The sequence below is a fragment of the Anolis carolinensis genome, chromosome 6, assembly GCF_035594765.1.
Source record: "Anolis carolinensis isolate JA03-04 chromosome 6, rAnoCar3.1.pri, whole genome shotgun sequence".
Taxonomy (NCBI): Eukaryota; Metazoa; Chordata; class Lepidosauria; order Squamata; family Dactyloidae; genus Anolis; species Anolis carolinensis.
In genome coordinates this window covers 70,469,930-70,492,521 of record NC_085846.1, presented here as the reverse complement: position 1 = coordinate 70,492,521, position 22,592 = coordinate 70,469,930, and the positions used below count along the sequence as shown (strand labels likewise).

General features: G+C 40.7%; 1 protein-coding gene, 1 long non-coding RNA gene and 1 pseudogene across 3 annotated transcripts in view; 2 read left to right on the top strand and 1 right to left on the bottom strand.

The window, feature by feature from the left end:
• Positions 1 to 818: 818 nt before the first annotated feature.
• Positions 819 to 3,503, top strand: LOC134292458 (uncharacterized). The gene is made up of 2 exons (XR_009999706.1): positions 819 to 962; positions 3,212 to 3,503. It is a non-coding gene; the product is annotated as an uncharacterized LOC134292458 (long non-coding RNA).
• Positions 3,504 to 5,182: 1,679 nt separating this feature from the next.
• On the top strand, positions 5,183 to 5,631 carry LOC134292457 (calmodulin-like; annotated as a pseudogene).
• A 1,042-nt stretch (positions 5,632 to 6,673) lies between these two features.
• Positions 6,674 to 22,592, bottom strand: part of gask1a (golgi associated kinase 1A) — a 77,616-nt gene continuing 61,697 nt past the window's right edge. Inside the window, exons 3-5 of one of the 2 annotated variants that reach the window (XM_003222198.4) lie at positions 12,012 to 12,134; positions 7,551 to 7,654; positions 6,674 to 7,037 (exon numbers count right to left, since the gene is read on the bottom strand). In XM_003222198.4, the coding sequence (XP_003222246.2) occupies positions 6,827 to 7,037; positions 7,551 to 7,654; positions 12,012 to 12,134 (438 nt within the window). In that variant the 3' untranslated portion in view covers positions 6,674 to 6,826. Of the gene's footprint in view, positions 7,038 to 7,550; positions 7,655 to 11,551; positions 11,652 to 12,011; positions 12,135 to 22,592 lie in introns of those variants that run through there. The other variant, XM_062957481.1, reaches the window with a different exon arrangement.

Here is a 22,592-nt window from a genome sequence, read left to right as displayed (position 1 = left end):
AGATTGACCCATATACAAAAATCAGCCCAGGCTTTATGAGTCAATTTTTGACTAAAATATCTAGACCTATACCTGGATATATACAATAAGCTGAAGACAAAGGTGACATGGGAGAAGACAAGCTGGGACATTTTAAAAATAGCTGAAAAAAGTGGGACAACAGAGGAAAAATTGTGATTGTCCCTGCCAAACCAGGGCAGATGAAAGGTGTGGACATAGGTGAGCACGTTTACTGTAGAAACACCTACATCGAGATTACACGCACTGCAGAATGGCATCCTGAAATCATAATGCCAGGTGTGTAATCTATCAAAGATTACAGCATGTGCCCTCTCCACCTGCCACCCATTCCTGTGGCTTTTAGGCATGCTCAAAAGGGCTTGGCCTACATTTGGGGCAAACCTGCTCCTACCAAGCCTTGGGCAGTGAAGCGGGTGTGGACTTAGGTTGTGCCAAATGTCAGATTTTCCTGTTTTGATGAGCTGCCTTTAAGAAGAAAGCAAACTTACTGAGGGTACCAGAAAGGGCAAGATGGCACACTCCTTCACCAAGGCAGAACTTGATGTTTTCAAAGAACTTTTCTCACACTTTGATGTAGATGGTGACGGGGCCATCAGCACTAAGGAACTGAAGACGGTCTTAGGCTCCTTTGAAGACATGAAACTCAAATTCGCAGAAGAAATTATGGATGAGAAGTTGGATGCTATGATCAAGGAGATTGACACAGATGGAGACGGGAAAGTGAGCTATGAAGAATTTGTGAAGATGCTGGAGAAGAAGTAGGGACTCTTGAGGCTGTCGTCATTAGGTACTGACTCATATTTTATTCCCTTATTTTCCATGGCAACAAGAAGGCATCTAGCTTCAGGACAGGTCTCTGCCCAAAGGACCTTCCAGTTCTGAGCTTGAGAAAAAGCAGAGGGCAAAGACAAATCCGGAGAAATAAAGTGAATATAAAGCAGGTGACGAGCTCTACTATGTATTGCATTTTAAAGCCTAGATAAACTCCCTTTTCTTGGAATCTCAGCAAGATAACCCCAGGGCATGTTGGCTGGGGGATTCTGGCAGTTGTGGTCCAGCATTTCCCCTCATTGAATGAGAAGGCAAAAATTAGAGGGTTTTGTATCATTCGTCCATTTGGTCCTACTTTAGATGTTAAAAATGTCTTTGCAAGAAATATTTTGTTTTTAAAGTAAGTAAATAACACCACCTTTGTGGAGGCAAGGACTGAGAATATCGGGGATACAACTGGCATAGATAGTGTATTTGATAAAATTATGCATTTGTGTGGAATTGCTGTTCATTTTGTGTAGTTTCATTTGTGTCGTCTCATTTTCATATTCATGTCCGGCTTCAAAAAATCGTCCAACTATACGACATGAATTTTTGTCTGGCTAACAAAAAACACGAAAAGTTTTGTGCCATTTGGAGGCTCATTTCCCCCACCCTCAGTTTTTGGGCTAGAGGGGTGAAAATCGCCACACTTGGAGGGCATTTCAATCCCTTTTAACCCACCAATCTTTAGCCCACCATCCACCAACAATTTGGATCTTCCCCAGAGTACTATTGTTATTAATATTATTACATTAACCCCCATTTCCACAGATCAGAGCTAATGCAGAGGCATTTTCCTCTCCTAGGCTCAAGTTAGAATCCCAGATCCTTCTATATGTGTTTGTGTGTGCGTGTGCGTGTGCGTGTGTGTATATATATAATTATTATGGAACAGAAACGAAAGGAAAACGAAAGCAAGCACGATGACTGTGCGGCTTTCAATTTCGTGTCGCCTCTCGTTTCCTACGAAAATGTCATCATTTTGTGTAGACGAACAGTCAAAATGATAGCACGAAGGAAACGAAGAATAAATTTTCATGCACATCTCTAGTATTTGATTTGATTGTCTTTCCTCCCCCTAACAGAAATGGTTCCATCAGTATTGATTAGCAGATCGGGATAGTAGGAGGGTATGGCATAAGGCTGTGGTCCAAAGGTGGTTTGCAGGCATCAAGAAGATAAAGGTTATATGGGTTTGCCAAACGGAGAGTCATGAAAGTTCTTCCCCTGAGTGTACTGAGTGTAAATTACTTTTGTGCTTTGAACTGAGTTTGCTGCAACTGAATTAAGGAAAAAAGTGGGAGAAAGAGAGAGAAATCAAATCATTTTAAAAACAACTGAGAAGCTGGGATGGCAGAGGATTTGTTGGGAGGTTAGAAGATATGTATTTTGGGGGATGATTTGAGAGGGGAGGCAAGTTTCAGTGAGGACAGAGCTCTTGAAACACATGGTTTTGCCCCTGCCATAGATGGCAAATCTATTTAATAGGGACCCATCAGTTTGTCTTCATTCCAGCTGGCATGGCCCGATGTCATGGGATACTTGATGCATCAAACCTAAACACTTCATCTTGGCACTATGATAAATTGCACACAACATGCTCCAAAACAGGCATGGAAATTACATGATTCTCCTGATCTTGTTGGACTGCATTTCACAGCATTGCTCACCACACAGGCAAGGACTGCTTTGGATTTGTAGTTCACAACCAACAAGTCATGAATCTCTGATTAAAAACATCAAGACATTTTTTGTAAGTCTTGGTACCTCTCCTTCTGGGATTCTGGAAAACTCAGAAACAACTACATTACTATGGAAATGCAATTTGCCTATCAAAGACAATGTCCTCCTGTGGATTTCAAGTTGTGTTTTGCTTTTATAGATCAACAAACCAAACCTCTAGTCCTTTTTTATTCTTCTTTAATTTGCACTCCTCTTGAGACATTTAAACAATTTCAAAGTAGTGTTGCACTTACTCAGAAAGATTACTTAATGATATTTAACTGATTTTTTTTAAAAAAAATAGGGTTGTTTTAAGAGCATTTTAAAACTCTGTTGTCAGTCAACATACTTATTTCTCATACAAGCAAAAAGGAAGGCTATTAAACAAACAAACAAACAGGAAGCCCAAACAAGTGAACAATATTGCTGTCCTATGCAGAATGTAGTTGCAGCGCTGTGGGGCTGGAATGGAGGATCTTTGAGTTTATTTATGTTCTGAGAAAGTTTTACAGAACTTGAGTCATGATATTTGCTTTGGCTTTCTACAACTGTCTTACTGATAGGTAAAGTCCCTTCCAGAGGCATTTTTAATCAACACAGAGGGTCTAAACCATATTTTAACCTCTCTCTCTTCTGCCCTGGTCTGTTTTTGCAGTGCGGCCGTGAATCTGGTTCTACTGAAACACAAGGGCTGATGAAAAACAAAGATCAGCTTTCTACTTCCACCCCACCCTTGCGTAATATTCAAAGATTCCTCCTTTGAAGATCACACATTGAACTGAGCAAGCCAGTCAGAGAGCCTTCTCTGGTGTGGTTTTTTTCCCAGTGGCAGACACACCCCACCAAAACATCTTCAACCTCCTCTCATATAATAACATTCACATTATGATGCTTCAAGCCCTGAGGTGTGTATACGTGCGTATGTCAGGAATAAATTAATAACACACTTTCTGTTGTGATGTCTTTCAAATAGGAAATTGGATGTGTAGGACGCCTTGAGAAATTCCATGTTTCAGAGAGAGCCCATGGTGTAAATCAAGGGTGAACAAAGTGTGGGATAATGGCTCATGTGGTTCCCAATACTATTCCTACAATCATTGACCTCCACAAACAAGCCTTTTCTCCCAGTGTTGTTGTTCACTGCAGTCAAGTCAACTTGGATTTATGGAGACTATATAAATGAGAGACCTTTAAGCCATCCTGTTCTCAACAAACCTGCTCAGGTCTTGCAGACTCAAAGTCATGGCTTCCTATATTAAACACATCCACCTGGAATGTGGCCTTCCTCTTTTCCTGCTGCCTTCTGCCTTCCAAAGTAACACTGTCTTTTCTAATGAGTCAGCTCTTCTCATGATATGGCCATTGTGTGACAGCCTCAGTTGTCTCATTTTGGCTTCTTGGGAGAGTTCAGGATTGATTTCCTTATGGACTCATTTATCAGTCTCTTATAGCCATTCCATGGTATCCACTGAAACTTTCTCCAGTGCCACATTTCAAATGACCTGTTGCACCCCAAGGCAGCTTGAACACTGGAAACCAAACAGAGACCAATTATCATATAATATCTTTATTAAAACAATAATAAATTCAGGAAAGAATAAGTGGAAAGGATGAGTGAGCAGTAGTCCTTTAAGGAATGATATGAATTAGTCCAAAGCGTTGAAGAGATATGTCCAATATTATTATCCAAAGTCCAGAAACCGAAACACGCTCAAAACTGATGAAAAGTTCTTGAGCGGGGAAACAACAAGAAAGCAGGAGTAGATAACAAAGTCCAAAGTCACTAGAAAGTCTTGGATTTCAAGGCAGGCAAAAGACAAAGCTAAAAGCAATCTGGATTCAGGAACAAGGCAAGGACATGAATCACTCCGGATTAAAACGGGAGTCGTGGCTCAGTTTGGCCGCCAGGAAGCAGGAGACTCGGCTTGAAAATCAGGTAACTGGAAACGGTGAAGTTGCTACGTTGACACCACAACTGGCTCACAGTGCAAGACACTTTTATAGAAGTTAGATCTAATAACAGCGAACCCAACTCCCCAAAGGTTCCCAAAGCAATCTGCTATCCAGTATCCCCTCTAGAGGCCAATCGTTGATTCCTGCGAAGCTGCTGTGTCTGGGATCTTTGTTGCTGCAAAAACTGTCTTCTGTTAAAGGATACATTCCCTGGGGAGCTTGGAACATCTGGTTCTTCCACGGGAGTAGTGTTATCAGTATCTCTCCCAATTAAGGAAGCCTCGGAGCTATCCACAGCTGGGGTCTGTAATTGGAAGGAACTCGGAGGAGAACTGAGTGAAAAGTCAAAATAAGCTTCATCCTGGTCAAAGTTCATTTCTGAACCAGGTTCAGAACCCAAAGGCGGCTGGGATATAACATGACCACACCAGTTTCACCTACCACCAATTTCCGAGGCTACAGAGATGTGGATATCTGGTAACAGAGCACCCTCTTCCTTTACCAAACCTACAAAAGTATCAGCCACAAGGGACTAGCCTGTTCTCCTCATAGGTTTCTCTAGAAAGCTGCAAATCCAGGCCTTGGGCCATAAAAAAAAATATGGACTGCACTTGTTGGCCTCCTCATTGCTTTTTCTTCTCACAACAGACTTTCTGTTCCAAGAGGACAATCAGCATGTGCATTCTTCTCAAAAAGGAGAAGATGTTGTGAGGGATTACAGACAGCAACATGGCTCATCATCTTACCAAAGAACAGCTGGCAGAATATAAAGAGGCCTTTAAAATGTTGAACAAAGTTGGAAATGGGGCCATCACTACTGTGTAGAAGGACAGTTACATCAAGAAGGAGATCCAAGAGACCCTTTGAGTTTTCAACAAGAACAGTTATGGTTAAATCAGCATGGCAGAGCTGCAGCACATTATGACCAAATTGGGGGAGAAGCTGATTGAAAGAGCAGATGAGATGATGAAGGAAGTGGATCTGGATGGAGAAAGGAGAGTGTATTATGAGCAGTTTCCACTGGCAATGATGGAGAAATAAAGGCAGCCAAGATGAAACACTGGAGGTGGAAGTGAGGATGTTCTCTTGCCACTAGTGTTTTTCATTGCTTACAATAGGAGTAATCCCTTCTATTTTAAGCAATGCAAGGAAATTTATTTAAACCAGTACCGGGTATAGCCTGATGGATGAGACTAGCATCAGATTGATAGCTTCTCTTTTCATTATTTACTGCAGTGGTTCCCAACCTGTGATCTGTGGACCACCAGTAGTCCCAAAGAACTAAAATATGGTCTACCACCTCACCATTACTACAATGTTGCAGCGAGAGCTACTGGTTTTGCGAAAATTTCTTATAGTGCCGAGGCAATAGGGATGTTGGGAGGGGAAGGGCCGACTATCCACGAAAGGAGTGACAACAAACCTGCTAACTGCTGCTTCTCCTCCTCCTCCTCTCTCCCCCTGAACAGAGCCTTTCCATGCGATGCCTGGAAGCGGGGGTGACTACTAGATGGCACATGTTCTGTATCAGAAACTAGAGCTGATGTTTCTATCCAATGCAGTTTTCTGAATCAGCACCCCAAATAACCAAACTGAATCTAAAGTTGATCAAAAATTGATTCATAACTCTTTTGGTACTAACGTTGGAGAGAGGTTCCCTAGTCAAAGTGGTTCCTGGTCAAAAAAGGGTTGATCTTGTGGGAGAGAAGAGGATTGCAACCAGCTCTCCATATTTGCATATTTAACTTTTGTGAAGTTGATTATTTACAGATATGATTAATATGTTATGTATAGGAATAACTAGGTACCCCAGGAATATCTAGATACACAGTAGTCAACCCCATGATCATACAGTCCTACTGGATGATCTTTAGAGAATCTTAGAAAAAACACCTCTCTAGGAATAGAATTTTCCAACATGATTCTGGAAGATATAAATAATTCCTAGAGAACTGTTCAATGGAGTAAAAAAATTTAAGGGAAGCGGTGTTAATTGTTGGCTTTCTTTTTGTCCCAGCGGACCTACATCCCTTACCTCTGCAAAAATAGAGGGCCTATTGTACATCAACAAAACACTGGGAAAATTTATTCTAAAATTTTCCTGTTAATGTGATGTTAATGACAGCCTTAAAATTTTGAATAAATATGCAACACAGCCAAACAATTAGTTTTCATGTTTATTTTTATTTCTGAATTCACATATGGCAGAAGCCAAATACTGGTACATTTGCTGGTGTCTTAGTGCTAAGGTATTTTTACTTCCATGGCTCAATGTACCTTTTCAGGCAAGTGACTCCATTACCTTTGTGGCCTAAGTTTAAAGAAAGGAGTCCTCAATGACAGTCAAGTTATGGTCTTGAATATACTGAAGCAAGATCTGTCCTCTCCTGTCAATGGTGTGAAGCCAGTCTTTAAGACCATCGGATCCACCTTGGCTTTCCCAGAATTCCTTATCAACATACAGTGATTGTAAAAGCAGGTTTTGTAAACATCCCGACTTTAGCACAGTCACAGCTGTCTTGGGAAACCTGATGATGAGCATTAAAGAAGGAAGGAAGGAAGAAAAAAGCGAGAAATCATCACTGAGGCACAGAATCTCATAAGCCGAGATGATTACAACATATGAAGCGATCATATATCAGCTCCTTTAGACATTTAGATTTTAAAGTTTGCAATATTTTATGCAAAAAAACAGGTATTCAAGATTAAGATATTTTGCTTCCGACAGGGAGTATAATCAGTCTGGTAAAAAAAACAAAAACAAACAAACAACAATTTCTGACTTTATGCATAATTTTCATAGTTACATTAGCTTAACTGGAGCTTATGCTGGTTTAGGAGCTTTTCCTGATATTGCACAAGGTGCTTTTCAGTAAGTTCTTGTGCAATATTTTCCCCAGTCTGATAGTATAGTATATGAATTAGTCTAATTCCAATTCAAGATTACTGCCTAACAAAGTAGAAGAGTAATATTATTAAAACATATAAACCATGGCATTTACAGGCTTCTTTCCATAACATTTGCCTACCATGCATCTTACCCATCTATGCCTTGCAGAAGCCTGAAATTAAGTTTCGCTTCTGGATGGAGAGGCCTGCCTGCATTGTCAATAAATACCAAGTGAGAAGGTTTGCTCTTCCGGATCTGGAAAAGAAGAGTAAAACTTGGTAGTAAAATGAGGACATGGCTGTGTATATGATCAGTCCACATAACGTAATATTTCAGGTCATTTGTCTATTTTTGCTTTCCTGTTGCATTAGTTTAGGACTAAATGTTCTTCAGCAATGTCTCAAGCTGCAGACAAGAAAGGAGGTTGGCATTTGGGGGGTATTTAGAGAATGTATTTATTACCATGAAGGCAGGAAGGGAATATCGTATATACTCGAGTATAAGCCGACCCGAATATAAGCCGAGGCACCTAATTTTACCACAAAAACTGGGATAATTTATTGACTCGAGTATAAGCCGAGGGTGGGAAATACAGCAGCTACGGGTAAATTTCAAAATAAAAATAGATACCAATAAAATTTCATTAATCGAGGCATCTGTAGGTTAAATGTTTTTGAATATTTACCGTATTTCAAAGAAAAAAAATAAACTAGCTCTATAAGTAGAAAATAGGGGCAACAAAAACAATATGGTATCAACAATAAAATAATAATAATAATAATAATAATAATAATAATAATAATAATAATAATAATAATAACAACAACAACTTCATTTGGATCCCACCCTATCTCCCATGGGGACTCAGGCCAGCTTCCAGCATAGTAACAGGCAAACATTCAATGCTTATATAAACAATGCAGAGCGAGATATAGATCTATAATTATATATACTAATTTCACATATGCATTTCCCGCTGAAACGTTTGCAAATCCCCCCTCTCTCTCCCTGTGCATTTCCCCTACAATATTATATATATATAATACATGTCTATATATATTTGTGTGTTCATTTCCCCCCTGTAATATTTGCAAGCCCTATATATAGATAGGTAAGAAAATATTCATATCTATCCAGACATCTCTCTTTATATAGATAATTATATCTACATAAAATTTACAGAGACTTGCAAACATATGAGGGTAAATTCATATATTAAAATAATGTATATGTATAGCTACAGATACACAGGTACATGGATCTATATGTATAAAGGATTTGCAAAGACCTGCAAACATATGAGGGGAAAATTCATATATAAAATTAATGTATATAGATAGATACAAATATAAAGGGACACAGAGATTGCAAAAGCTTGCAAGGGGTTAATGCCTATATATCTGTAGGAGAGTTTAACAAATATCTCAGGGGGAAATGCTTTCATAAGATTAATGAATATATATTTTTCTTCTTCCTGACTTGCAAGGGCATCTTTCTCTTTTCAAAACATTCCCTTGATTAAGAGCGAGGGAGGCTTTGCAAAAGAAAACACACTGATAAGGGAGAAGAGAGAAATGGATCACATATTGCAAGCAACAGCCTGCAGGCTCTGTTGCCGGCCTTGACCTTGACCCTGACCCGATTATAAGCCGGGGGAGGCTTTTTCAGCTCATAAAAAGGACTGAAAAACTTGGCTTATATTCGAGTATATACGGTACTAACTTCTGCAATGACCCCCAACAAACATATCCAAGTGTAAGGTGGAATTACACTTGTGTGTGTTACTAAAAGGATGCCAGCCAGGCCCCTTCTACACTGCCATATAAAATCCAGATTATTTGCTTTGAGCTGGATTATATGACAGTGTAGACTCATATATGCTTCGAGTCCAACATATCTTCGAGACCACATCTCCTTCTATGAACCAGCACGGAAATCAAGTACGATTGGTGGGGACGAGAGAGAGAGAGAGAGAGAGCGCCTTCTCGGTGGTGGCTCCCCAGCTGTGGAATATCCTCGCTAAAGAAATTAGATTAGCCCCCACTATTCCAACCTTTTGGGCAAGTCTAAAAACATGGCTCTTTAGACAGGCCTTTGACCCTGTGTAATCTATGGTCAACTTGATGATCCACCACTTATGTCACTTTGCACTTTGATTGTTTTTGCTAATAGCCAGTTTTACTCTCAGGTTCTACTGCGTTTTAGGAAATTTTACAATTTTTACAATTTTTATAACTTCATTAGACAAGTCCGTTATAACCTGGCCCATATCCACATTGAAACTTGCCCTGTCACTTTATAGTTTGATTTCCGTTCAGATTTATCTTCCCTGCTTGTTGTCTCTATTTGATGTGTGTTCTATTCTGTAATAGACACTCCCTTCATCAGTTTGACTGTCGCCCAGATTGTTGTCCCATATTGGACCTTTTAACGCCTTGGATGATTGTTTAATATTTTAATTATGTCTATTTTAAATCATGACTTGTTAATTTGTTTTTAAATGCATTCTTTGATGTCTTAACTATTTTATGATATTATATGATTGTATTGGGCTTGCCCCCATGTGAGCTGCTTCGAGTCCCCATTGGGGAGATGGAGGAGGCATACAAAAATAAAATTATTATAAAATTATTATTATTATTAGGGATTTTATGTGCATTGTTATTTTTATACTTATGTCATTGTGTTTATGCTTATGTATTGTTGTTTATATGCAGCACTTGGAGTGCTTCTCCGAGCCGACCCGAGTCCCTTTGAGGAGGTGGTGGTGGTGGGGTACAAATAAACATCTATTATTATTATTATTATTATTGACACAACGATGTTGTATGACACAGCAAACAAGATAGACATGCTGGATTTCGTTTCACAAAACCACAAGTCGAACACTTCCCAAATGTCTAGGACTGTGTGATGTATTTTCGGATGATGCGTGCAGATCCCAGCAGGGTGGCCTTTTACAGTTGGCAGATCGTAATTTTGTCAATGTCTATTGTTTCCAAATGCCGGCTGAGATCTTTTGGCACAGCACCCAATGTGCCCATCACCACCGGGACCACCTGCACTGGTTTCTGCCAGAGTCTTTGAAGTTCAATCTTGAGGTCCTGATAGCGGCTGAGTTTTTCCTGTTGTTTTTCATCAATGCGACTGTCACCTGGGATGGCGACATCAATTATCCAAACCTTGTTCTTTTCCACAACTGTGATATCTGGTGTGTTGTGTTCCAGAACTTTGTCAGTCTGGATTCGGAAGTCCCACAGTATCTTTGCGTGTTCATTTTCCACGACCTTTTCTGGTTTGTGATCCCACCAGTTCTTTGCTGCTGGCAGGTGGTACTTGATGCATAAGTTCCAATGGATCATTTGGGCCACACAGTTATGCCTCTGTTTGTAGTCTGTCTGTGCAATTTTCTTACAGCAGCTGAGGAGATGATCAATGGTTTCATCAGCTTCCTTGCACAGTCTGCATTTTGGGTCATCAGCTGATTTTTCAATCTTGGCCTTAATTGCATTTGTTCTGATGGCTTGCTCCTGGGCTGCAAGGATCAGGCCTTCTGTCTCCTTCTTCAGGGTCCCATTCGTGAGCCAGAGCCAGGTCTTCTCCTTGTCAGCTTTTCCTTCAATTTTGTCAAGGAACTTTCCATGCAATGTTTTGTTGTGCCAGCTGTCAGCTCTAGTTTGTAGTGTGGCTTTCTTGTACTGGTTTTTTGTCTGCTGTGCTTTGAGGAATAATATATTTTATAATATATAATATATTATAAAAATAATAATATATTATTATTATTATTATTATTATTATTATTATTATTATTATTATGACACAGCAAACAAGATAGATATGCTGGATTTCATATCACAAAATCTCAAGTTGAACACTTCCCAAGTGTCTAAGACTGTGTGATGTATTTTCGGATGATGCGTGCAGATCCCAGTAGGGTGGCCTTTTGTAGATGGCAGATCATAATTTTGTCAATGTCTATTGTTTCCAAATGCTGGCTGAGATCTTTTGGCATGGCACCCAATGTGCCAATCACCACTGGGACCACCTGTACTGGTTTCTGCCAGAGTCTTTGATGTTCAATCTTGAGGTCCTGATAGCGGTTGAGTTTTTCCTGTTGTTTTTTTTCCCCATCATCATCATCATCATCATCATCATCATCATCATTATTATATAATCCAGTTCAAAGTAGATCATTTGGATTATCATTCTTGATAATCTGGATTATATGGCAGCATAGTACGGGCACCAGTTTCTGGAAAAATCAATGAGGCAGGATCAGATGTTGAACAATTCTTTTGCAGGGGATTATAATACAAATACAGTTGGGGATATTCTGGGAATTTTTTTTTTAAGGGAACATTTCCCATCTCCGGTCTATATTCAATTAATTATGTTTTACTCTGCTAGTTAACCAAAGTCTCTTCCTCTGTCAGTTAGAACTCGGACTTCTTTCCATTTGCAATACTTTTTTCATCCCAGACATTTTATTCTGACGTTTTATCCTATCCATTAGCAGAAAAGTACAGTGAAATGCAGGCAAGCATGAACACTCCAGGCCATCAATTACTGAGGCCAGAACAGAAAAACAGTCAACCATTGGGAAGTGGCATACCAAGATATGAACCAAGACCAGCTCTGCAGGGTTTCGGCATTTCTCGTGGAGCATTTCCTGAACGCAGGGCTCAGAAGAGTCTGGCTGAAAGCCACAGCAATATCGATCCAGCCGGTCATGGACCTGTGGGGAATGTGGAGGTTTCAGAAACATCAGGATTTCATATCAATAATAGAAACTGGAAATAGATAGGAATAAACAATGGTACTTGTAATTCATTCATTCTTGTAATGCCTATGAGGCAATTAAGTTACATTACAAGGGAAAACAAGGGAAGTATTCTGTGCTTGGGAAGATGGGGGAATATGTGATATCATCGTTCTTATATGAGGATGCCTGCCATAGATGTGGGCGAAACGTCAGGAGAGAATACTTCTGGAACATGGCCACACAGCCTGAAAGACATACAACAACCCAGTTTCCATAATTTTCAGCCATTGTAGGGTAGGGGATTCTGAGAGTTAAACAAAGGCTAGAGTCCAAGCTTTCCCCCTTTTTATTCTATTTTTCCTTTCCTCTCCGTTCATGTAGTTCAGAACATCCTGTTCCCGAATGAGATTTATCTGGACCTGGAACAAACTTCCCTCTGCACACAAAAAGATTTACTTGTTTGAATTAAAAGATACTGTCTCCCTTGGCTTCTTTAGATCTTTTACTTTATCACTCATAGGTTTCAGACTGGCTGATTTTTATTGACAGCTAGATATGACAAGCCCTATGTGGATGTTCACACTCCACTCACTCACCATTTCTCATATCATATTCCCTGCTGGTGAGCGATGCTGTTAAGAAAACCAGGTCAAGCAGCCATGGGATATAGAGACAAAGAGAAGCACCATTAGGGCTTTGCCCCAGCAAAATGAAATTTTCCTTCGTTTCCCACAATGAATTCTTGCACTGAGTGAGACATTAAACTCATTCACACCTAGAACTCTGACATTTGCTATGTTCACACTCCATTGGTAACTTTGTCCACCCTTTTTCTGTGGATGCCTCAACTGCCTTTCTAAACGTACAAGTTTTAAGTTATGACAAGTCTAGAAATTCAGGGACTGAAATATTTTTCATGGGGGGAAGAGGCAGAACTCTTATTTGGAAGGAAATGTCTTCATTTTGCCCATTCTGTATCTACATCCCTGGATGAGAGTAAGTAGTCCCCCCTTATCCACAGGAGATATGTTACAAGACATTCAGTAGATATTTCAGTAGATAAAATTAAATGGAGATTGGAAAAAGTAAAGTAGCTTTGCACTACTGTCATTTGAGGGCACATGGGACATAGACTTATGTCTGCTAGTTTGGCTCTAACAGCATCACTGTTGCTATAGTCATACACACATCATCCACATATTGAAAGAAGGGTTGGAAACAGGAATCTGATCTCCACACATCACCTCCTCAAAAGGAAGAGTCATAAGAAGCTAGAATGTTCAGAAGGGCTTTTATCTCTATAAAAATGTTCTGTCCACTTGTAGGACCGAGTTAACAACAAAACCACTGGACCAAATGCCCCCAAATTTGGCCACAATACACCAACACATCCAAGGTATGTCCTTCACTCTACACCCCACCCCCAAAAAAACCCGGATTGGCCTATATCTATTTTTCACTGGCCCCTCCCTTTTCGGCCCAAATGGTACACTCTCCTCTTTTACCTTCACTCTCCGCACTTGCCCTGAGAAGGGTGACTGTGTTTACAGCTGAAGTGGGAGCCCGGCGCATGGAGAAGATCAGGTAAAGAGAGATCCAGCTGCCAGGGTTGTTCTTCTTGGAGGGGCTTCCCTCCCTCCCTCCCTCGCACACACAGGAACACATAGACCTCCAATTAGAAATGGGAGGGGGAGGAGGGAGGATGAAGAAGAGCCATTCTCCCCCAGGCTGCCAGTCAGAAGGGTAGGCTCCACCCCCGCTCAGCCATAATGGCGCCCAGGGGACTGGCAGGGTTCACTTAGGCCTCTTCCACACTGCCTATAAAATACAGATTATCTGATTTGAACTGGATTATATGGCAGTGTTGACTCAAGGCCCTCCCACACAGCTATATAACCCAGAATGCCCAGGCAGATAATCCACAGTATCTGCTTTGAACTGGATTATCTTGAGTCCACACTACCATATAATCCAGTTCAGTGTGGATTTTATGTAGAAGGGGCCTCAAGATAATCCAGTTCTAAACAGATAATATAAGATTAGAAATGTAATATATAATAATTACTATGGTATACAGAACAAGGTAATCTCTAAAATCAGGACAGTAACTAAAGAACAACACTCTGAAAACAGGGGAATTCCAGACAGGAAACAATCAGGGCCAGCTAACACCTCCCAACAAAGGATTCCCCCAGGGAGGAATCCGCCAAGCTATGAAGCTACAAGGCCATTAAATGCTAATCAAGGTGACTAATTGCAGCATTCAATCTTGCCTCCAACAGACAAGAGTTCTTTCTCCCATGCTGGACATTATTCCATAGGTATATAAATCACACTTGCCTGGCTGCTTCCTACCTAGGGAAATCTGTTGAAAATGAACACAAACCCCCTCCTTTTTCTTTTTTAACTTTTACTAGTATCCATTCCCATTTCCCCACCTCCCTCTACTTTCCCTATTTTTTTCCTTTTTTCTTTCTTTCTTGGTTTTATTAAATTTGTATTTGAAACTCTTAATAAAAAAATATTTTAAAAAAATAAAATGAACAAAACCTGGCTCCCAACATTAAAATTTTTTTCTAAAACCAGGACAGTAAACAAAGAACAACATTCTGAAAACAGGGGATTACACTACTGGAGGAATGTGAGACAACTGACTCGCCATAGTGAGAGTTCAAGTCTACCCTACAGCCAGAGACCACACTGAACCCCAGCAGTACTGCCCAGCATAACAGACTTTAAGTACTGATGGAGTTTGTAGGTGTTAAGCAGGCATGATGTGAGTTGCAGTTCACATACAACCTTATGCATACTGTACATATATACAATAATATAACATATATTAAACCACAACCCTAACCCTCTCGATGGATTGTCACCTTGACGTGGTGAGGGGGCTTGCGTGTTCCAATGGACCTGGGGGCACAACCACGGGAGTCATGCACTCCCAGGAGTGGCCACAGGGAGGATCCAGACCAAGAACAATCTGAAGACCCAAAGACCTCAACGGCGGAGCAGGAGGAGAATAACATGGTACATGTTACAACGGCTGTGAAGGAGGAAGAAGGCTGCAACAGACTGAGAAGCCACTCTCATTGTGTTAACCACACCACTGCTGGAACCTCACTCTGTGAAGACTGTGTGTTGACCGGCTGTACACCGACCTCCACAAATTAAAAAAAAAATCATGCACAGGTGTCTTCCAAGAAATGGAGGACCATCATCCTCGAACTATGAGGGATCGCCTAAGTAAGTAAGTACCACCACTTCTTCATTACTTTTTTTCAAAACCCCCAGACGATACCACAGCAACGCGTGGCCGGGAAAATCTAGTATATTCTAAATCTCCCCCCTCTCTCTTTTCATATGGAGTACATCCAACCCACTGAATGATTGCATGGGAGGTAAACAGTGATATGCCAGCTACTTCATTTCTATCGATCATATCCTGCTTTTCTCAGCCAAAGGGACCAGGGGCGGTCCAACTGTAAGGTGAACTAGGCACTTGCCTGTGGCGCCATCATCCCAGGGGCGCCATCGTCCCGGGAGGATGGCACCACTCCCTGCCTCCTTCTCCTTCGGGCCTTCCGGCGGCTGTGCAGGGCCTCCCGGCGCCCGTGCTGGGCCTACACAGCTGTATAAAATTGCAATTAATCACCTTGATTAGCATTTAATGGCCCTGTGGCTTCAAGGCCTGGCTTCTTCTTGCCTGGGAGAATCTTTTTTTGGGAGGTGTTAGCTGTCCCTGATTGTTTACTGCCTGGATTTCTCCTGTTTTCAGAGTGTTGTTCTTTTTTTATTATCCTGATTTTAGAGGGTTTTTTTTAATACTGGGGGCTATCTGGGTTATCTAAGTCTAAGTTATCTATATCCCTGTTCAATGTTTGGTGCTAAATTTGCAAATATAGTAATTCCTACATAACATTACCATGTATTGAACTGCTTGTTCTGTTGATTTGTTGTAAAACATGATGTTTTGGTGCTTAATTTGTAATTTTATATTTAATAGGCTTTTCCTTAATCCCTCCTTATTATCCAACATTTTCGCTTATCCGACGCTTTTATTTTTCAGTGATTGGTTTGGGGTGGGGCAAAATTCTGTTCACCTACACTTGAAAATTACCTAGGGCCGGCTCTGGAAGGGACTCAGCTACCTCTGCATCTTCCTTTAGCTGCATAATTCTGCTCTATTTCCCAGACAAATGCCTGCTTGACATTCATCATATGTATCTGTGCAGAGCTACTACACCTGACCAGGGCAGCCTTGTGTCATCTTACTTTAGAGTGGTGACTCCTCCATTTGAAGGGCTGTCAGAGGGCAGTTCTCTATCAGCAAATGTCATCTGTGTGAAGGGCAGACCAGCTGAAGTTTAGGTCAAAGGTAAAGAACTATTAAAAAGAGAATGAGTGTCATAAAGTCACCCATTGACAGCATCAAATTGCAGACGGAGCCAAGTAGGTATATAGGTGACCTGGGTCCCTTTACACTTCACATTACAGCACTATCGTTCCACTTTAAGGGTCACAATTTCACCCTATAGAGTACTAGGATTTATAGTGGAGAAAGAGTACTTGGAATTCTCAGCCAGAGAGCTCAAGTGTCCCTTGAACTACAAACCTCAGGATTTCATAGGATGTTGTCATGGCAGTTAAAGTGGAAGCATAATTGTGTAGTGTGAAAGGGCCCCTGGTCAGATCAAGTACGATGAAAGATTCCATAACGTCACCTTCAGCTTTGAAGAAAGTTAACATCTGGTAAGGTTTGAGCTGTGGCTCTTGTTACTAAATGTTTCTTCATCTGATTTCATAACATGCAAAAATGCAGTTATTTCTCTCATAAAACTGAGCTGATATTCTCACCATTTCAGCAGAGAGCGTGTTAACAGAATATTTGCAACTGCGAGAGTTGGCAGGCATTCAAACCATCGCTCTGCTTTCTCGCCTTCTGGGTTGCCAGGGGAAATATTGACACCTTCCAAAAAAATATCCTACTGCCTCCATGACACAGCTGGTGGCAGTGAAATTACTGCTCCCCAACCCACCCTTCCACAAATCTGAAAAGATTTCACTCTTTAGATTGGCAAGAAAAAGAATGAAAGCAATGTGTGTCTTTGATTTTAATCTTTTTCATAGAGAGAAGTAAAGATGACTGCAAATCCATCTTAGCAAAGCTACCTATATACATATCCTTGCAGAGCTGGGGAAAATTACTTTAGAAGTGGACTACAACTCCCACAATCTGGAAATTGTAGTACAAAAAAGTAACTTTCTATAGCTGTAGCACCCCACTGGCTCAAGGGCATACAGAATCTGATGGCATATATAGAATTCCAAAAAAGTGCTGTTGAAGGCTTTCACTGGGTTACTGTGAATCACTGGGTTACTGTGAATTTTCCGGGCTGCATGGTCATTTTCCAGAAGCATTTTCTTCTGACGTTTCGCCCACATCTATGGCAGACATTTTCAGAGGTTGTGAGATATATTGAAAACTAAACAAGGGAGGTTTATATATCTGTGGAAGCTCCACTTGTCTGTTGGAGGCAAGTGTGAATGTTCTAATTAATCACGTTGATTAGCATTTAATGGCCTTGCCAGCGTCAAGGCCTGATTGCTTTCTGCCTGGGGGAATCTTTTGTTGGGAGGTGTTAGTTGGCCTTGATTTTTTTTTTCATGCCTGGAATTCCCCTATTTTCAGAGTGTTGTTCTTTATTTATTGTCCTGATTTTAGAGTTTTTTGATACTGGTAGCAAGAAGTCTACATAGGGACCACCAAACGCAGCATTGCCCAAACACAAATCAAGGAACATGAAAGGCACTGAAAACTAATCCAACCAGAGAAGTCAGCCATAGCAGAGCACTTGATGAACCAACCAGGACGCAACATATTATTTGAGAATACAGAAATGCTGGACCACTCTAACAACCACCATATCAGACTACACAGAGAACTATACAAAATCCCAAAATACTTGTAAAGTATCTACACAAACACAAGATGATCTATGTACTTAGATATAAGTTCATTGTTGCTGAGTATACCAACTCCTGAAGAAGGGGATTTTCTCCCCGAAACAGGGTACAAAAATATCCGGGAACCCCTGTAGACTTGGGACTTTATTTGGACTTTACTTGCGAAGACTTTCTTGAGAGCGGTGCTCCATCATTATTTTCTTTATTCCAGTATACGGCAACATGACCAATCGTCTGTTTACTTTGTTTGGAAGATATTTTCATTGACTATGTATCCCTGAAGCCTATATACATTGGAACCAATATCAGACTTGGATAACTTTTGTGTTAGAGCTATTGCTCCTTTTCATTTTGTCTGGTACTGCCAAATTGAGCTTTGTACGGGGAACTTTAATAATACTATATGCTATTTGGACATATTTTCTTTGTACATAGACCATCTTGTGTTTGTGTAGACTACACAGAGAAGCCATTGAAATTCACAAGCATGTGGACAATTTCAACAGAAAGGAGGAAACCACAAAAATGAACAAAATCTGGCTACCAGTATTCAAAAACTCTAAAATCGGGACAGTAAATATAGAACAACACTCTGAAAATAGGGGAATTCCACACATGAAACAATCAGCTAACACCTACCGACAAAGGATTCCCCCAGGCTGGAATCAGCCAGGCCTTGAAGCTGGCAAGGCCATTACATGCTAATCAAGGTGATTAATTACAACATTCATACTTGCCTACAACAGACAAGAGTTCTTTCTCCCACCCTGGACCTTCCACTGATATATAAATCTCCCTTGCTTAGTTTCCAGTATACCTCACAACCTCTGAGGTTGCCTGCCAGAGATGTGAGTGAAATGTCAGGAGGGAATGCTTCTGGAACATGGCCATGCAGCCTAGAAAACTCACCGCAACCCAATTCCCAAATAATTATTTTTTAGAAACCACAAAAGTTCTAGTCCTTAAAGCAAGGAAACATGTGAAGTCCTTCACGATGTCTATCTTCTGTTTTAGTTTTTTAAATGAACTCTGTATGTCACTCACTCTGCAGATCACTTCTGAAACCAGGGAGAGTTTCAGAATCCACTCAAAATATAGCAAATTGTATGCAAAATCCCACCGCATGCATTGCAAACATTTGAGTATATCAGATATTGTTTTCTGAATCATGGCCAGCCCAGCTCACAAAACAGGTGGCCAAAGGAGTCCATAGAGATTTTCATCTTTCAAAAAGAAAAATCTTTTTCCTCTAGGTTTTTTATTCCACAAGGTCTCACATGCATCTCCTTCTCTTGATAAAACCTTCAGTTCCTGCCAAAGAAAACTAATGCTAAAACACACAGGAAGCGAGGAAATGTTTGGAATTGGAATCATTCTAGGTACAATGCAAGTTTAACATTTTTTGCCACAATGTCAAATTGAAGTTGTTACATTTTAGATTAGCCATGTAGCCTGATTATAAGTATTCTCACGTTGAAGTCAATATGATTGCAATCATTTGTACTTGGGGCCAAATGAGTACCAGCCTCCCACTGCTGTGTGGTTTTAAAACCAGATGAAGTAAAGGGGTGGAACAGAGAGAACGGGAATTGAGCTACTTAACATTGATTATTCTAACTGCTTTTCTGCTCAAAATCCATGCTCATACCCACTGCTTTCCCACCCATAAAGTAGGACCTTCTGGAACTCACTGACTAGGGAGGCTAGAATAGTTCCATTTGTAGGCTTTTAGAAATGAAGATTTTTTTTTAATTGAAAGAGGGCTTAAATCATAGAATCATAGAATAGAATAATAGAATTGGAAGAGACCACATGGGCTATCTAGTTCAACCTCCTGCCATGCAGGAAAGCACAATCAGAGTATCTCCGACAGATGGCCATCCAACCTCTGTTTAAAAGTTTCCAAGGAAGGAGCTTCCACCACACTCCAAGGCAGAGAGTTCCATTGTTGAACAGTTCGCACAGTTCCTGTTATTTGAACTTACTGCTCTGAGTCCTAGTTTTAAGGGCACCTCTTCCTTATGACACCCTTTCACATATTTATACATGGCTATCATGTCTCCTCTCAACCTTCTCTAATGCTGGCTAAACATACCCAGTTCTTTAAGACGCTCCTCATAGGGCATGGTCTCTAGACCTTTGATAATTTTAGTTACCCTCCTCTGGACACCTTCCAGCTTGTCAATATCTCTGTGATGCCCAGAACTAGACACAGTATTCTAGGCAAGGTCTAAACAAAGCAGAATACCAAGGCACCATGACTTCCCTTGATCTAGACACAATACTCCTTTTGATGCCCGGGCTGTGGCACAGGCTGGTGAGCAGCCAGCTGCAGCCAGCTGCAACAAATCACTCTGACCAAGAGGTCATGAGTTCGAGGCCAGCTCGGAGCCTGTGTTTGTCTCTGTCTTTGTTCTATGTTAAGGCATTGAATGTTTGCCTTATATGTGTAATGTGATCCTGGGTGAGAAGGGCGGAATATAAATACTGTAAATAAATACTATAAATACTGTAAATAAATGCAGCCCAAAATCCCATTGGCTTTTTAAGCTGCTGCATCACACTGTTGGCTCATATTCAATATGTTGTCCACAAAGACTCCAAGACCTTTTTCACATGGACTGTTGTCAAGCCAGGCATCACCCATTCTGTATCTTTGCATTTCATTTTTTTCTGCCTAAGTGTAGTATCTTACATTGGTCCTTGTTGAAATTAATTTTGTTATTTTTTGCCCAACTCTCTAATCTGTTAAGGTCATTTTGAATTCTGATCCTGTTTTCTGGAATATTACCGATCCTTCCTAAACATGCCCTCCAAACCTCAATCAAGTCATTAGAAAGATGTTGAACAGTACTGGGCCCAGGATCATGTTATATTATTTTAAATTGCAGATGTTAAAATGATTTATATCCTTACTAAGTATATGTTTTACATTATTTTAATTGTGATCAAGATTCTATATTAGCTGCTGAAGTAGTCAGTGTTCCTCATGATCTGACCCTCTCCCCCAATCTAGCTTTACTGGACAGCATCCATTGCAAGCAATGTAGATCTGTTGACCAGGACACGGTATACTGATGATTCCAGCCCTCTTCCACCAGAAATATCCAAAGTGTAAATTAGAAGCAAGCTCCTTCCAGAGATCACTGGCAGGAAGGAGGTGGAAATGTTGATAATCTGGGTCCTGGTCACAGGAGAGCAGAGCTCTACTGCTTGCAGCAGCTGCTGCTTAAAAAAGCAGGATGGGATGACTTTTAAGATCTCTAAATACTGTATTTCATCACATAATAGTTGCCATCACATAATAGTCTCCCCTCTCCTTCGGGGTCCTGGTTTTGGTATTATAAGATTCCTCGCATAATAGTTGCACCCTTCATTTATCGGTCGCCTCTTCCCTCCAAGTGGGTGAACTTGCCCACTTGTTTTGTGGTCACACCTGTGCAGGTACCCGCCAAGGACTATTATGTGATGAAAAAGCCCCCTCAAAGGGGCTTTCCCCACTTCCCCCTCCAAAGGGGGGGGGATGCGACTATTATACAGGGATATAAGGTATTCTATACACTATTGTACAGTGTATACAATACACTATTCCGGCGAGAAGGTAACGGCGCTCCATGCAGTCATGCTGGCCACATGACCTTGGAGGTGTCTACTTACAACGCCGGCTCTTCAGCTTAGAAATGGAGATGAGCACCAACCCCCAGAGTCAGACATGACTGGACTTAACCTCAGGGGAAACCTTTACCTTTTTATACACTACTAGCTGTGCCCTGCCACGCGTTGCTGTGGCCCATTGGAATTGCACTGAATAGCTCCGGTTTTTGGGTTTTTTTAGGCCCTGTGGAAGTTTGTGATGTGATATTTTGTGGTTTCAACCTCGAGGCGTGGATGATGGATTGTGTTGTGAAATTTCGAGGTTGGGGGGTGTTTAGTTTTGTTGTTTTGCTCGGTGCCAGGATTCCATCACTCTTTTATATATATAGATTGTAGGAATCATGAATATGAATCAGTTATGAATGGACAATTCTAGGTTACACATTTATATTGGCTATTATAGATTCCAGATATTAGGGGATTCTGCAAGAATATTAAGGAAAATACTGGATTTTATATTATCTCAGGACTTGGTCCTATGCTACAAAGACTTTATAAAAATTTGTAAAGAGAGAACCTTCTCAGGCCCCATCTACACTGCCATATTTAGAAACTGTGTTAAACTGCATTACATAACTTTGAAACTGTATTATATGGCAGTGTTGATGGGACCTCAATGGCTGCTCCCAGCTTGAGGAACTCCCTCCTTGTTGGACATTCAGTTGGATCTCTGCTGTCTTTCCAAAGCAAAGACCTTTAGATAGGCCTTGGGTTTTCAATTTGTTGTACATTAAGCTTTTATTAGAATGTGTTGTGCTTATATCTTTTTAGTAAATTTTAAATGTACTTTAAAACATTTAAACATTGTGT